Genomic DNA, 16,391 nt, shown 5'->3' with positions numbered 1-16,391 from the left:
AAACCATTCTTGGCATTACATGGCATAATGGTTTGGTACAGAAACCTACTGCCCCTCTACACGTTCCACCAGCTGGCTTTCAATTTCAATTTTCTGGCCTCTGCTTAGGGTGTTGATTTCTGCCTTGGGCTATCTTAATTACAACAAGGAACAGACATGAAGATCGAAGCGCACAAAAATATAACCAACCCAATGGATAAAGCCCCTCAAATGTCTTTTTTTATTTAATCCACTCTTGTTCTGAGGCAGTTTTGGAGCCACGACTGAGAGCTTCCCCCTACTACAACAGTGAGTGACCACAGGATGACTGGTATGGGAAAGGAAACACTGCCACATGAGCAAATGTTCTTTCAACACCAGGGCTGTGCTATTAATGAAGTAGAGTAGATTCAGTCTTAATCTGCACCCAAACCTGGCCTTGATGCTTATCAGAAAAGATGTCCTATTCTGCATCAACTGTTAGTCAGAAAGGCACAATACAACAGTCTAGAATTATTGAGTCAGTTAACAAACTAATGATACAATGAGGTTTGCCTTTGATTATCTCTTCATTCGCTGGATTGATGTCTCCAGCACCACCCTGGGTTGCTGCCTCAGTAAATTCCCCTCCAGCTTGCATTTACCTCCAAGACATCTTGCAGGAATAAAAAGATGGGCAGTGAGCCAAAAATAGAAGGGGGTTAACTTGAAAATTTGATCCGAGATGGGTTGTGAAGAGCATGCTAAAAATGGGAGAGGGAGGCCAAAATGTCTAGGGAAGGAGTTCCCTCAGCTGAAGGCACAGTGCTCAATGGGGTAATGGGTGTGAGACCAGACTTGGAGCTGTGCAGCCTTGTTGGGGAGTAGAGGATATAAATGTGAGGAAGATCATTTGAGGCGATGGTGTTAGGAGCCTCCCCTGTAGGTCAGTGAGCACGAAGATGGTGAATGAGTGGAAGCTGGTTTCGGAAAAGATACCGGCGTGAATTATGGATATCTTGCAGTATGGAAGTTAGGAGACTGGGCAGGGGGATACTTGTATTGACCCGTAGTGATCTGGTTCTAACAGCCTATTTTTAACCATTGCTGGAAAAGAAGCCCATAGACCATAGTCTGTCCTCCGGTTCTGTTCTATGCTTCTCGTTAATTGCTTTTTGATTTTTCTAGAAAACCATCTCAGTTGCTCCGACATCAGAAGCCGCCACGTTCTTGTCTTTTCCATCTCCGGATAAACTTCTTAAACTGGGATCTAAACGGTCACATCTGATTCTGCAACAGGTACTGGCAGCATAGCTTGTGTTTTCTTATCAACACATTGCCTCACCTTCACATATATATATATTCATGTATGTAGTGAGTTGGTAGGTTGCCAGACTCGGTTGTAAATGGAGGACATGAAACTGAGCCTGATTTATTTCTCATCCAAGGCCATCTTTCCATCAGATATCATGGGATGAAAGTGGGAACTTGCCTAGTTTTCCTCCACCCTAATGCAAATTGTACCATTCTTTAAGCCACTCCACTCCAGGTAACAGCACAGACTGAAAGATGTTCTAGTCAGTATGGCTTCCTTTGCCAACTAGGTGATCACAGGCTAATTCTTCAAGAAGAACTCTGCCCCTGCAATAATTGTGTCCAGTGGTGTACCACAGCAATTGGAGCTGGGTCCGTTGCTGTTTCTAGTGTGATCTAGATGTGAGCGTGGGAGATATATGATCAGTAAGTTTGCAGATGACGAGAAAATTGCTGGTGTGGTAAATAGTGAGGAGTAAAGCCTTGGATTAGAGGATGATATAGACCCGGTCAGATGGGCAGAACAGTGGCAAATGGAACTTAATCCTGAAAAGTGTGAGGTGATGCATTTTGAGGACTAACAAGGCAAAAGAATTCACAATGAACGGTATGGTGCTGGGAAGTACAGAGAACCAGAGGGACCTTGAGGTGCATGTCCAAAGATCCCTGAAGGCAGCAGGGCAGGTAAATGATTTGATTTGATTTATTATTGTCACATGTATTAACATACAGTGAAAAGTATTGTTTCTTGCGCGCTATACAGACAAAACATACCGTTCATAGAGAAGGAAAGGAGAGGGTGCAGAATGTTGTGTTACAGTCATAGCTAGGGTGTAGAGAAAGATCAACTTAATGCAAGGCAAGTCCATTCAAAAGTCTGACAGCAGCAGGGAAGAAGCTGTTCTTGAGTCGGTTGGTATGTGACCTGAGACTTTTGTATCTTTTTCCCGACGGAAGAAGGTGGAAGAGAGAATGTCCGGGCTGCATGGGGTCCTTAATTAGGCTGGCTTTGCCAAGGCAGTGGGAATTGTAGACAGAGTCAATGGATGGGAGGCTGGTTTGCATGATGGATTGGGCTACATTTATGACCTTTTGTAGTTCCTTGCGGTCTTGGGCAGAGCAGGAGCTATATCAAGCTGTGATACAACCAGAAAGAATGCTTTCTATGGTGCATCTGTAAAAGTTGGTGAGAGTCGTAGCTGACATGCCAAATTTCCTTAGTCTTCTGAGAAAGTAGAGACGTTGGTGGGCTTTCTTAACTATAGTGTCGGCATGAGGGACCAGGACAGGTTGTTGGCGATCTGGACACCTAAAAACTTGAAGCTCTCGATCCTTTCTACTTCGTCCCCATTGATGTAGACAGGGGCATGATAAGATGGCTAAGAAGGTATATGGGATACTTGCCTTAGCTGAGGCATTGAATAGAAGAGCAGGGCAGTTATGACAGTGCTGTATAAAACACTTGGGCCATAGCTAGAGTACAGTGTGCAGTTCTGGTCGCCACACTATGGGAGGATGTGATTGCACTAGAGAGGATGCAGAGGAGATTCACCAGGATGTTGCCTGGACTGGAGTGTTTCAGCTCTGAAGAGAGGCTGGTCAGGCTGGGGTTGCTTTCCTTGGAGCAGAGAAATCTGAGGGGGGACCTGACTGAGGTGTACAGAATTATGAGGGACACAAATTGTATGGGAAGAACCTTTTAGAGGGGTCAGTAACCAGGGGGAGTAGATTTAAGGTAAGGGGCAGGATATTTAGAGGGGATTTGGGAAAAAAAACCTTTTCACCCAGAGAGTGGTGGGAATTTGGAACTCACTATCTAAAGGTGCGATAGAGCTGGGAGCCCTCGAGATTTAAGAAGCGTTTGGATGAGCATTTGAAATGCCATTGCGTACATGGCTACGGACTAAGTGCTGGGATTAGAATCGATAAATGCTTGATGATGCAGACATGATGGGCCAATGGGCGGCTTTTTGTGCTGTAAAGCTGACTACTTGGCATCCCTGGGAAAGAAAAGGGGGAAAGATCCAATCTAATTGATATTCTGATCACTGCTGCAAAGTCCATATAGATGCCCTGCGAGAGCTTAACTAGAGTCAGCCCCCCCCCCCCTCCCCGAAACGGCACGGTAGCACAGTGGTTAGCACTGCTGCTTCACAGCTCCAGGGACCTGGGTTCGATTCCCGGCTTGGGTCACTGTCTGTGTGGAGTTTGCACATTCTCCTCGTGTCTGCGTGGGTTTCCTCCGGGTGCACCGGTTTCCTCCCACAGTCCAAAGATGTGTGGGTTAGGTTGATTGGCCATGCTAAAATTGCCCCTTAGTGTCCTGAGATGCGTAGATTAGAGGGATTAGCGGGTAAATGTGTAGGGATATGGGGGTAGGGCCTGGGTGGGATTGTGGTCGGTGCAGACTGAGGCCCAATGGCCTCTTTCTGCACTGCAGGGTTTCTATGATTCAATGAAAAGGAGTGACCGTCACAGCTTTTAAATCTTACCCAAGCACAAGCTGATCTCTTCAGGAGAGGGTGGTAAATATATTGAGGGAATAGGATTGACTACAGAGAAGGAGGTGCTGGAAGTCTTGAAGCGCATCAAGGTAGATAAATCTCCGGGACCTGATGAAATGTATTCTAGGACAATGTGGGAGAAAATTGTGGGTCCCCTAGCAGAGATATTTGAATCATCGATAGTCACGGGTGAGGTGCCCGAAGATTGGAGGGTGGCAAATGTTGTGCCTTGGTTTAAAAAGGGCTGCAGAGAAAAGCCTGGGAACTACTGGCCGGTGAGCCTCACATCTGTGGTGGGCAAGTTGTTGGAAGGTATTTTGAGAGACAGGATCTACAGGCATTTAGAGGCGCAAGGACTGATTAGGGACAGTCAGCATGGCATTGTGAGGGGAAAATCATGTCTCATGTATTTGATTGAGTTTTTTGAAGGGGTAACCAAGAAGTTAGATGAGAGCAGTGCAGTTGATGTTGTCTACATGAACTTTAGCAAGGCCTTTGACAAGGTACCGCATGGTAGGTTGTTGCATAAGGTTAAATCTCACAGGATCCAGGGTGAGGTAGCCAATGGATACAAAATTGGCTTGATGACAGAAGCCAAGGTGGTTGATGACCGAAGACAGGTGGTTGTAGAGGGTTGTTTTTCAAACTGGAGACCTGTGACCAGTGGTGTGCCTCAGGGATCGGTGCTGGTGTGGTAAACCACTGTTAGCTTATTACCTGTATATGTGACATGCCTGGACACATCCCTGCCAGCCCTACCCGAGACCCCCCCCCCCGGTCCAGGTATAAAGGCGCCTGCTCCCCACCCCCCTGCCTCAGTCTGGACCAGTTCATCGGCATGGGTGTGCTCCAAGTCTTTTGCTAATAAAAGCCTATTTGTTCTTGCATACAAACTAGTCTTTGCTCGATTGATGGTGCATCAGCTGGGTCCACTGTTATTTGTCATTTATATGAATGATTTGGATGAGAATATAGGAGGCATGGTTAGTAAGTTTGCAGATGACACCAAGATTGGTGGCATAGTGGACGGTGAAGAAGGTTATCTCGGATTGCAACAGGATCTTGATCAATTGGGCCAGTGGGCTGATTGGCAGATGGAGTTTAATTTAAATAAATGTGATGTGATGCATTTTGGTAGATTGAACCAGGGCAGGACTTACTCAGTTAATGGTAGGGCATTGGGGAGAGTTGCAGAACAAAGAGATCTAGGGGTACATGTTCATAGCTCCTTGAAAGTGGAGTCACAGATGGACAGGGTGGTGAAGAAGGCATTCAGCATGCTTGGTTTCACTGGTCAGAACATTGAATACAGAAGTTGGGACGTCTTGTTGAAGTTGTACAAGATATTGATAAGGCCACACTTGGAATACTGCGTGCAGTTCTGGTCACCCTATTATAGAAAGGATATTATTAAACTAGAAAGAGTGCAGAAAAGATTTACTAGGGTGCTACCGGGACTTGATGGTTTGAGTTATAAGGGGAGGCTGGATAGACTGGGACTTTTTTCTCTGGAGGCTTAGGGATGATCATATAGAGATCTATAAAATAATGAGGGGCATAGATCAGCTAGATAGTCAATATCTTTTCCCAAAGATAAAGGAGTCTAAAACTAGAGGGCATAGGTTTAAGGGGAGAGATATATAAGGGTCCAGAGGGGCAATTTTTTCACAGAGGGTGGGATTGTGGTCGGTACAGACTCGATGGGTTGAATGGCCTCTTTCTGTACTGTAGGGATTCTATGATTGCTTCTATGGTGATGAGTGTCTGGAACAAGCTGCCAGAGATAGTAGTTGAGGCGGGTACAATTTTGTCTTTTAAAAAGTGTTTGACAGTTACATGAGTAAGATGGGTATAGAGGGATATGGGCCAATTGGGACTAGCTTAGAAGTTTTTTTAAAAAAAGGTGGCATGGACAAGTTGGGCTGAAGGGCCTGTTTCCATGCTCTAAGCCTCTGACTGCCCGAAATCACTATTTCCTTTTGATGTTGTCCTCACAGATCGATCTATCAGATGCGGAAAAAGTTGTCCAAACGTTTCTGAAGGTGGCTGCAGTCTACAAGGAAGACCAGGAAACCAAAGCCGCAGTACTAGATACCGCAGGTGACGTAGGCACCTTGTTTGTTTAACCTGCCATGATTCAGCATACTGGGTAGTTTGAGTTAAGATTGTGAATAGATTAGCTGCCCTGCAGGAAAATAACCACCACCTCTCCAAGATCTGTTGGAAGTGTCATCCATTCTTCGTACTCACTGGACCCCAACTGGGCGTGGAACCTGATTTCAAAGAGTTTTGAAATGAGCAAAAGCACTGGCACTGAGGAACCTCATCCATTTGCCGCCAGTCAGTAAAACTGAGAATGATCACTGTGTGCAGTTCATGTTAGTTGAACCATGGAAGAGTTGACAGCTTGAAATGCAGATGTTGGTTGCTGTTATGGACAGCTCCTCTGTAGTGATTCGTTTGGCCTTCATGCATATAGGAAACTGAGCCAATGCCACAAACAAGGACTTCTTAAATTGCAATTGGTATCCTAGGTCTGCTTAAAGAAAGATGTTGTGGTTGGCATCTCTGATTCCCATTTGCAGTGAGGAAGCCTGAAATGGTCTGTCGCACACTAAGTCTTCCGTTGCCTCTTCTTTGAGCTGTTCATTGCCTGTGGACCTTTTGAAGAGTTGCCTATTATCTGAGGTTAAAGTTTATTTATTAGTCACAAGTAAGGCTTACATTAACACTGTAATGACGTTACTGTGAAATTCCCCTAGTCGCCACACTCTGGCGCCTGTTCAGGACAATGCACCTCACCAGCACACCTTTCAGAATGTGGGAGGAAACCGGAGCATCCGGAGGAAACCCACACAGACACGGGGAGAACTTGCAAACTCCACACAGACAGGGACCCAAGCTGGAAATTGAACCCGGGTCCCTGGCGCTGTGAAGCAGCAGTGCTAACTCCAGCGTGATGCCACCACCAAACACATCTTCCCTTCACTCCCTCTGTCAGCGTTCCGCAAAGATCGTTCCCTCCGGGATAACCTAGTCCACTCCTCCTCTATACCCAACATCTCTCCCGTCACTCATGGTACCTTCCCATGCAATCGCAGAAGGTGTAACATCTGTCCCTTTATCTCTTCCATGTTCACCATCCAAGGTCCAAAACATTCATTCCAGGTTAAGCAGTGTTTCATTTGCACCTCTTTCAATTTGGTCTATTGCATTCGCTGCTCCCAATGTGGTCTCCTCTATATCGGAGACTAAGCGTAGACAGGGTGATCGCTTTGCTGAGCACCTTCGGTCTGTGCGCAATCGGGATCCTGACCTTCCTGTTGCTTGCCATTTTAGCACACGATCCTGCTCCCATGCCCACATGTCTGTCCTTGGCCTGCTGCAATGTTCCAGTGAAGCTCAACGCAAACTGGAGGAACAGCATCTCATCTTCCGGCTCAGCACTTTACAGCCTTCCGGTCTCAACATCGAATTCAACAACTTCAGATGATTAGCTCTACCCCACCTCCACCCCTTTGTTTTCATTCTCTTTTATTTAATCTTTTACTGTTCTCTACCTTTTATTTCTTTATTGTTTTTCTTCATTTCTCTTCCTCTCCCCACTCTCTCCCCCTACTTTATCCCCCATGCCTTACCTTTTCTCCCCCTTTGCTTCCCTTTTTCTAAATTTTACCTCTGTCCCATCCATTCCCCCCAACATCTTCATCTGTCACAGCTTACCCTCTCATTTTAGCTTTTCTGCCGTTTAGCCATTTCACACCCTTTATTCTCTCTGTGGACAGCAATTAGCAGTCTTTTCACCTTGTTTTTGTGGCTATGACTCATCTTTCATTCCCTCCCCCTGCAGTATAAATATCTCCTACTTTCTGTGCCTTTTAGCTTCGACAAAGGGTCACTTGGACGCGAAACGTCAGCTTTTTTCCCTCTTTACAGGTGCTGCCAGACCTGCTGAGATTTTCCAGCACTTTCTCTTTTGGAATGAGCATTGAGAGCAGGCTAAGCAAATTTATTTGTACTTTAGTGCCTGTGATACAAGGATGATGTACTGATTTGCTGCATTTTAATTCATCATTACCCTTCCTTTAATATTGTGTTCACCGCTTCACTTCTCTGTAATTGCAGAATTTGTTTGTCTATTTTTGTCACGACATGATTGTTACCTGTCTGTATGTTATTAACCTGATTACTTCGCCTACATATCAATTTTTTGATGCCAGTCACGTTGCCATTGGGCAGTGAATGTGTTTGTTGAATAAAATAAATTTTAAAGAAATGAAGGATATTGAAGTAATTGTTTTTTGACATGGTTTTTTTCCTCCTCACCCCCCTCCCACTATAGATGAACTGTTGCAGAAAGCATTCAAGGCAACTGGATTTGAGTTGGATGTGTTCATTACCACCCTCTTGGTGTATATGGGACTTCTGAAGGTAGGAACTGACATGGTGGCTACGATTTACCAGCCCCATTGGTCGTGGGCCTAAATCCTCTTGTGGCTGCTAAATCTCGAGTGGCCGAAAACAGGATTTGCGCCGGTGAGATTTCAGTTTGAAATCTTCCCCACCCCTTGCCAGTGACACGATCAAGTTCATACCCTTTTTGGGCATGAACCTGATTTCCATAAATTAACATCTACTTACTGCCTTTGAACAAAGAAAAATGCAGCACAGGAACAGGCCCTTCGGCCCTCCAAGCCTGCACCGATCATGATGCCTGCCTAAACTAAAACCGTACGCACTTACCGAGTCCGTATCCTCCCATTCCCATCCTATTAATGTATTTGTCTAGTTGTCCCTTAAATGCCGCTATCGTACCTGCTCCCACCACCTCCCCGGGCAGCGCGTTCCAGACATTCACCACCCTCTGCGTAAAATACTTGCCTCGCACATCTCCTCTAAACTTTCCCCCACGCACCTTAAACCTATGTCCCCTAGTACTTGACTTTTCTACCCTTGGAAAGAGCATCTGACTATCCACTCTGTCCATGCCCCTCATAATCTTGTAAACCCCTCCACCTCTGTCGTTCCAGTGAGAACAAACCGAGTTTATCCAACCTCTCCTCATACCTAATACCCTCCAGACCAGGCAGCATCCTGGTAAACCTCTTCTGTACCCTCTCCAAAGCATCCACACCCTTCTGGTAGTGTGGCGACCAGAATTGTACACAATATTCTAAATGAAGCCTAACTAAGGTTCTGTACAGCTGCAGCACGACCTGCCAATTTCTATACTCAATGCCCCGACTGATAAAGGCAAGCATGCCGTATGCCTTTTTGACTACGTTATCCACCCGCGTTGCCACATTCGGTGATCAGTGGGCATGTACGCCCAGATCTCTCTGCCTGTCAATACTCCTAAGGGTTCTACCATTTAATATTTAATTCCTGTGTGCATTGGACCTTCCAAAATACATTATCTCACACTTGTCCAGATTAAACTTCATCTGCCATTTCTCTGTCCAAGTCTCCAACCAATCTATATCTTGCTGTATCCTCTGACAATCCTCTTCAGTATCCACAACGCCACCAATTTTTGTGTTGTCTGCGAACTTACTAATCAGACCAGCTACGTTTTCCTCCAAGTCATTTATATATACTCCAAACAACAAAGGTCCCAGAACTGACCCCTGTGGAATTTAACTCCATAACGTCCGGCCACGCCTTAAACTCTCACTCAGTTGGCATGATGTCACATTTGTGTGAATCATAAATGGAAACCAGTTGTGAGGATCTTGCTGTCATGTATAGCCACCAGGCAATGAGCGACGTGACCGGGAGGTGGTGTGGCACTGCCAAGTTGCACTGTCAGGGGGCGGGCCCTCTAGGGGAATTCCACCAATGGGGCTTCACAATGTATGGAGGGGTGGAGACAGAGGGAAGACACCTGATGCCTATGAGGAGGAAAGGTGCCCCAATGTTGGGGAGGGGGTGGTGCCCTGATGTCACATTATTGTGTATGGAGGGGCCTTTTATTTATATCGGGATTCCTGACCTTGCCAGCGTCATTAGGTCCCATCGTTCCAGCTGACAGCGTGAATCTCGCTTCCCCTCCGACTGACTGTGAATCTCGCCTCCTCTTTTAAAATGCACAGAGAGTTGTTCAATTTGCTGAGAAAGTGCAGCTGTGAAGCCTACGAGGAAACATTCTGTCCTTACCTGGTCTGACCTACATGACCCATAGCACCTGGGACAACTACCGTCCGAATCTACTTTTGAATAATCAATTTTAATTACCCACCTCCATATATAAGAACTAGGAGCAGGAATAGGCCATCTGGCCCCTCCTGCCCGCTCTGCCATTCTGATCTTTTCATGGACTCCGCTCCACTTACCTGCCCCGCTCATCATAACCCTCAATTCCTTTACTGTTCAAAAATTTATCTATCCTTGCCTTAAAAACATTCAATGAGGTAGCCTCAACTGCTTCACTGGGCAGGGAATTCCACAGATTGACAACCTTTTGTGTGAAGAAGTTCCTCCTTAACTCAGTCCTAAATTTGCTCCCCCTTATTTTGAGGCCATGCCCCCTAGTTTCACATGCCAGTGGAAACAACTTCCCTGCTTCTATCTTATCTATTCCCTTCATAATCTTATATGTTTCTATAAGATCTCCCCTCATTCTTCTGAATTCCAATGAGTCTCGCCCCAGTCTACTCAATCTCTCCTCATAAGCCAACCCTCTCAACTCCTGAATCAACCTAGTGAATCTCCTCTGCACCCTCTCCAGTGCCAGTATATCCTTTCTCAAGTAAGGAGACCAAAACTACACAGTACTCCCAGGTGTGGTTTATTCCCTAAGCTAGGTTTATTCTATCCAGTTTGGTCCTCATTTACTGCTATGTTAGCAATATATTCTCATTGTGAAACTAATACCATGTTGGCTTGGGTCACTGTCTGTGTGGAGTTTGCACATTCTCTTCGTGTCTGCGTGGGTTTCCTCCGGGTGCTCCGGTTTCCTCCCACAGTCCAAAGATGTGCAGGTTAGGTTGATTGGCCATGCTAAAATTGCCCTTGGTGTCCTGGGACGCGGAGGTTAGAGGGATTAAAGGGTAAATATGTAGGGATATGGGGGTAGGGCCTGGGTGGGATTGTGGTCGGTGCAGACTCGATGGGCCAAATGGCGCCTCTCTGTGCTGTAGGGTTTCTAGGATTTCTAAGATAGTACCATATCTCGGCCTCCAGAATGTAGTTGACTCTGAACTGCCCGCCGAAATGGCCAAACCACTCCATTTAAGGGCAATTAGGGATGAGTAAGAAATTGTGGTCTTGCCAGCAACACTGTATCCTCTGAGCAAATTAAAATAAAATATTGGTCTCCTTATTTAAGGAAGGATACACTGAAAGCAGCCCAGAGAAGGTTTTACGACTAATGAGTGTGTTGTGTTATGCGGAAAGGTTGGATAGGCTGAGCTTGTATCCACTGGAGTTTAGAAGAGTAAGAGGCGACTTGATTGAAACACAAGATGTTAAGGGGACCTTGCCAGGGTGGATTTGGAGAGGATGTTTTCTCTTGTGAGAGAATCTATTTAAAAAATAAGGGATTGCCTATTTAAAACAGAGTTAAGGATAAATATTTTTCTTCCAGAGTTGTGAGCCGTTGCAACTCTCTTGCTGAAAAGGTGGAAGCAGAGGCATTGAATACTTTTTAAGTCCCTGATGGCTAGATTCTTGGTAAATGAGGGGGTGATGGATTATTGGAGTAGGTGGAATGGAGATTTGAAGTTACTATCTGACCGTCATTGTTCTTATTAAATAGCGGAGCAAGTTGAGGGGCTGAATGGACTGCTCTTTGTTTGTATGTTTTGTATTTAAACTTCCCCTCGACCTGCCGCGTTCAAAAGAAAACAGCCCCAGCACATCCAATCTTTCCTCATAACTAAAACTCTCCAACATCTTCATCGTTCTAGTTGGATCACTTTCTCCCTGTAATGTGATGACAGGAACTATGCAGTTTTCTAACTATGGCCTCACTAATGTTTTATCCAGTCCTAGCGTAACCTCATTACTTTTCTCTGCCTCAGCTAAGAGAGGAAAGTACCTCACGTGCCTTGTTAAATAACTCTTCTACCTGCTACCTTCAGGTCTATTTCTATCTCCCCTTCTCAGTATTCTGCCATTTAGAGTGCGTTCCCTTGCTTTGGTTGTTCTCAATATCTTGCGTGTCTCAGGATTAGATTCCATTTTCCTGTGCAGCAGACCATTCCAATGATAGCTTCATCTCTTTTCCTCACGACCAACTACACAATCAGCTTTGGTACCACAAGCAACCTCCTTAGTCATGCCTCCGATGGCTTAAGTCATAATCTTTGAGATTCACCACAAGAGGCATGGGACCTAGTACTGAGCCCTGAGAACCCTACTGGGGGGAAAAAAAACCTTCCCGTCTCTCAAACACTTGCCAAACATTACCACTGAGCCAATTGTGGATCCAACGTGCCACTTTCCTGTGAACCCCCCTGCACTTTTATATTTCTTATCAGTCTGCCATGTGGGACTTTAAGAGCCTTGCTAAAATCCTTGAAGGCCACTGCATAAGTGCTACCCTCATCTCTCCCTGTTACGTCCTGAAAAATTGCAGTCAGGTCAGTCAGACATGATTGATTGTCCCTTAACGAACCCTTGGTTACTCCATGTCTTTCTAAAATGATGCTTTGTTAATGTCCCTCAGTGTTTTTCCATTAATTTGCTCACCATCAAGGTTAGGCTGACTGGTCACAATTCCTTTAACTCTTTCCTGCCCTTTCAAACAACCGTATGAGGCAAGGATTTTCTGTCACCATGCACGTGCAGTAAGAAGTCTCCCAACACCAGGTTAAAGTCCAACAGGTTTATTTGGTAGCACAAGCTTTCGGAGCGCTTCTCCTCCTTCAGGTGAGTGAGGAGCTCTGTTCACAAACAGGGCATTAATTAGACACAAACTCAATTTACAAAATAATGATTGGAATGCGAGTCTTTACAGGTAATCAAGTCTCAAAGGTACAGACAGTGTGAGTGGAGAGAGCGTTAAGCACAGGTTAAAGAGATGTGTATTGTCTCCAGACAGGACAGTTAGTGAGATTTTGCAAGCCCAGGCAAGTCGTGGGGATTACAGATAGTGTGACATGAACCCAAGATCCCGGTTGAGGCCGTCCTCGTGTGTGCGGAACTTGGCTATCAGTTTTTGCTCTGCGATTCTGCGTTGTCGTGTGTCGTGAAGGCCGCCTTGGAGAACGCTTACCCGAAGATCAGAGGCTGAATGCCTGTGACTGCTAAAGTGTTCCCCGACAGGAAGAGAACACTCCTGCCTGGTGATTGTCGAGCGGTGTTGATTCATCCGTTGTCGTAGCATCTGCATGGTCTCGCTAATGTACCATGCCTCGGGACATCCTTTCCTGTCGCGTATCAGTTAGACAACGTTGGCCGAGTTGCAAGAGTATGTACCGTGTACCTGGTGGATGGTGTTCTCACATGAGATGATGGCATCCGTGTCGATGATCCGGCACGTCTTGCGGAGGTTGCTGTGGCAGGGTTGTGTGGTGTCGTGGTCACTGTTCTCCTGAAGGCTGGGTAGTTTGCAGCGGACAATGGTCTGTTTGAGGTTGTGCGGTTGTTTGAAGGCAAGAAGTGGGGGGTTGTGGCCAGGGGAGATTGGCATATGATGGTCAGAGGCCTCACTATTTTCTCCTTTGCTTTTCCTGGCAGCCTTGGATGCATCTCATCCAGGATTGGCAATTTATTGATTTCAAAGTTACGATTACCTCCCTCAGTGTTTTGCCCCATCGAATATTTCACACTCCTCTTTAACTACAATATCCTCTCTCTCTGAAATCGGACACACATTATTCATTAAGGACAATGCCCACGTTGTACACATCCACACGCTTTCAGTGAGACGGTGGTTTAGTGGTGATGTTGCTGAACTAGTAATCCAGGGGCCCAGGCTAATGTTCCGGGGACACGGGTCCAAATCCCTCCGCGGCAACTGGTGGAATGTGAATTCAATTAATAAATCTGGAATTGAAAGCTAGTCTCAGTAATGGTGACCATGACAACTATCATTGATCGTTGTGAAAACCCATCTGGTTCACTTATGTCCTTTTAGGGAAGGAAATCTGCCGTCCTTACCCGGTCTGGCCTACATGTGACTCCAAACCCACAGCAATATAGTTGATTCTTAACTGCCCTCTGAAATGGCCGAGTGAGACTCTCCATTCAAGAAGGGGCAATTAGGAATGGGCAACAAATGCTGGCCTTGCCAGTGACACCCACATCCCATGAAAGAAACAAAACTTGTTGTCTATAATCAGTCCTACTCTTGTATCTTCTTGTATTTATCAGAGATTGATTTTGCTTTCCAATATCTTTTCATGTCCTCTCTTTACCAACTTGATTTCCTTTTGATTTCAAACCTGAAGTTTCAATACCCCACTAGCATGGGGCAGTATTGAGTTCTTGGTAACTGATATAACCTTCCCTTTTACTGGTCTTTATTTTCTGTGTGATTTGACATCTGGGTGGGTCTATTGGGGGTCCTTCTTTATTCTCTCTGGGAACTATTCGAACTCCATCTCCTCCCACTGCAGGGAGCTTCATAATGCAGTGGAGGACCAAACTGCAAACTGAGTGTACAGAAGTGCCCTGAAAAAGGAATTACGGGCAAAATGAGAATAGATTAGTGGGTAACAAAGACTTTGAAGGATGAAAAAGGAGATAAGAACATAAGAAATAGGAGCAGGAGTAGGCCATCTAGCCCCTCGAGCCTGCCCCGCCATTCAATAAGATCATGGCTGATCTGAAGCGAATCAGTTCCACTTACCCGCCTGATCCCTATAACCCCTAATTCCCTTACCGATCAGGAATCCATCTATCCGTGATTTAAACATATTCAACGAGGTAGCCTCCACCACTTCAGTGGGCAGAGATTCACCACCCTCTGAGAGAAGAAGTTCCTCCTCAACTCTGTCCTAAACTGACCCCCCTTTATTTTGAGGCTGTGCCCTCTAGTTCTAGCTTCCTTTCTAAGTGGAAAGAATCTCTCCACCTCTACCCTATCCAGCCCCTTCATTATCTTATAGGTCTCTATAAGATCCCCCCTCAGCCTTCTAAATTCCAACGAGTACAAACCCAATCTGCTCAGTCTCTCCTCATAATCAACACCCCTCATCTCTGGTATCAACCTGGTGAACCTTCTCGGCACTCCCTCCAAGGCCAATATATCCTTCCGCAAATAAGGGGACCAATACTGCACACCGTATTCCAGCTGCGGCCTCACCAATGCCCTGTACAGATGCAGCAAGACATCTCTGCTTTTATATTCTATCCCCCTTGTGATATAGGCCGACATCCCATTTGCCGCCTTGATCACCTGTTGCACCTGCAGACTGGGTTTTTGCGTCTCATGCACAAGGACCCCCAGGTCCCTTTGCATAGTAGCATGTTGCAATTTTTTTCCATTTAGATAATCAATTTGCTATTATTTCCTCCAAAGTGAATAACCTCGCATTTGTCACCGTTATACTCCATCGGCCAGATCCTCGCCCACTCACTCAGCCTGTCCAAATCTCTCTGCAGACCTTCTACGCCCTCCACACAATTCACTTTTCCACTTATCTTTGTGTCGTCTGCAAACTTTGTTACCCTACACTCAGTCCCCTCCTCCAGATCGTCTATATAAATGGTAAGTAGTTGAGGCCCCAGTACCGATCCCTGCGGCACGCCACTAGTTACCATCTGCCAGATCTTCAGAGGCTGAGTAGGGTGTTGGTTTTAGAGTGAAATTATACTGCTAACATCGCAGTAAATGAGGATCGAACTAGATAGAATAAATCTAGATACAAGAGGAGGGAATTAAAAATTGACACTACTGAAAAGTAGGTCCAGATGGCACGTGTCCTAGTTTGCTAAGGGAAGTAGTTAGTATGGAAATTGTGGCCTTGTTTTCTGAATGATGGTAGAGAACGCAGTGGGCCAAATGGCCTTCTGTGCTGTATCATACTATAATATTGTCTCTTTCAATGCTGTGATTTTTGTAACCATTTTCTGCATTGTATTTTCCCAGAGTGAAGAGAAGATTAAAGTGGTCAGTAACCTCATTGGACCACTGACGGTTCTCAAACAAGTGATTCAGAAGAACTACTTTCCCCGTTCTGTGATTCCCATCCTCAGTGCGTTCCTTAATAAGTAAGCGAAGACTCTTTTTTTTCACCTCCTCAGTATTAATTTACTTCAGTGAGACTTGACGGTACAGCAAATTTGTCTGTCCCTTTTTAATACCATGATGTGGAGATGCCGGCGTTGGACTGGGGTAAACACAGTAAGAAGTCTCACAACACCAGGTTAAAGCCCAACAGGTTTATTTGGTAGCACAAGCCACTAGCTTTCGGAGCGCTGCCCCTTCATCAGGTGAGTGGGAGTTCTGTTCACAAACGGGGCATATAAAGACACAAACTCAATTTACAGAATAATGGTTGGAATGCGAGTCTTTACAGTTAATCAAGTCTTAAAGGTACAGACAATGTGAGTGGAGAGAGGGTTAAGCACAGATTAAAGAGATGTGTATTGTCTCCAGCCAGGACAGTTAGTGAGATTTTGCAAGTCATGGGGGTTACAGGTAGTGTGACATGAACCCAGGATCCC

At 45.6% G+C, this 16,391-nt stretch overlaps 1 protein-coding gene across 5 annotated transcripts in view; it reads left to right on the top strand.

Annotated features, from left to right (window-relative positions):
- rangap1b (Ran GTPase activating protein 1b) overlaps positions 1-16,391 on the top strand; it is an 83,548-nt gene that overhangs the window by 59,190 nt on the left and 7,967 nt on the right. For all 5 annotated transcript variants that reach the window (XM_078237607.1, XM_078237606.1, XM_078237605.1 and 2 more), the window contains 4 exons: positions 1,147-1,257; positions 5,774-5,876; positions 8,119-8,207; positions 15,814-15,935. In XM_078237607.1, coding sequence (XP_078093733.1) covers positions 1,147-1,257; positions 5,774-5,876; positions 8,119-8,207; positions 15,814-15,935 — 425 coding nt within the window. The remainder of the gene's footprint in view (positions 1-1,146; positions 1,258-5,773; positions 5,877-8,118; positions 8,208-15,813; positions 15,936-16,391) is intronic.

This window comes from Mustelus asterias, chromosome 21 (genome assembly GCF_964213995.1).
Source record: "Mustelus asterias chromosome 21, sMusAst1.hap1.1, whole genome shotgun sequence".
Classification (NCBI taxonomy): Eukaryota; Metazoa; Chordata; class Chondrichthyes; order Carcharhiniformes; family Triakidae; genus Mustelus; species Mustelus asterias.
This window is presented reverse-complemented; position numbering and strand designations above follow the sequence as displayed.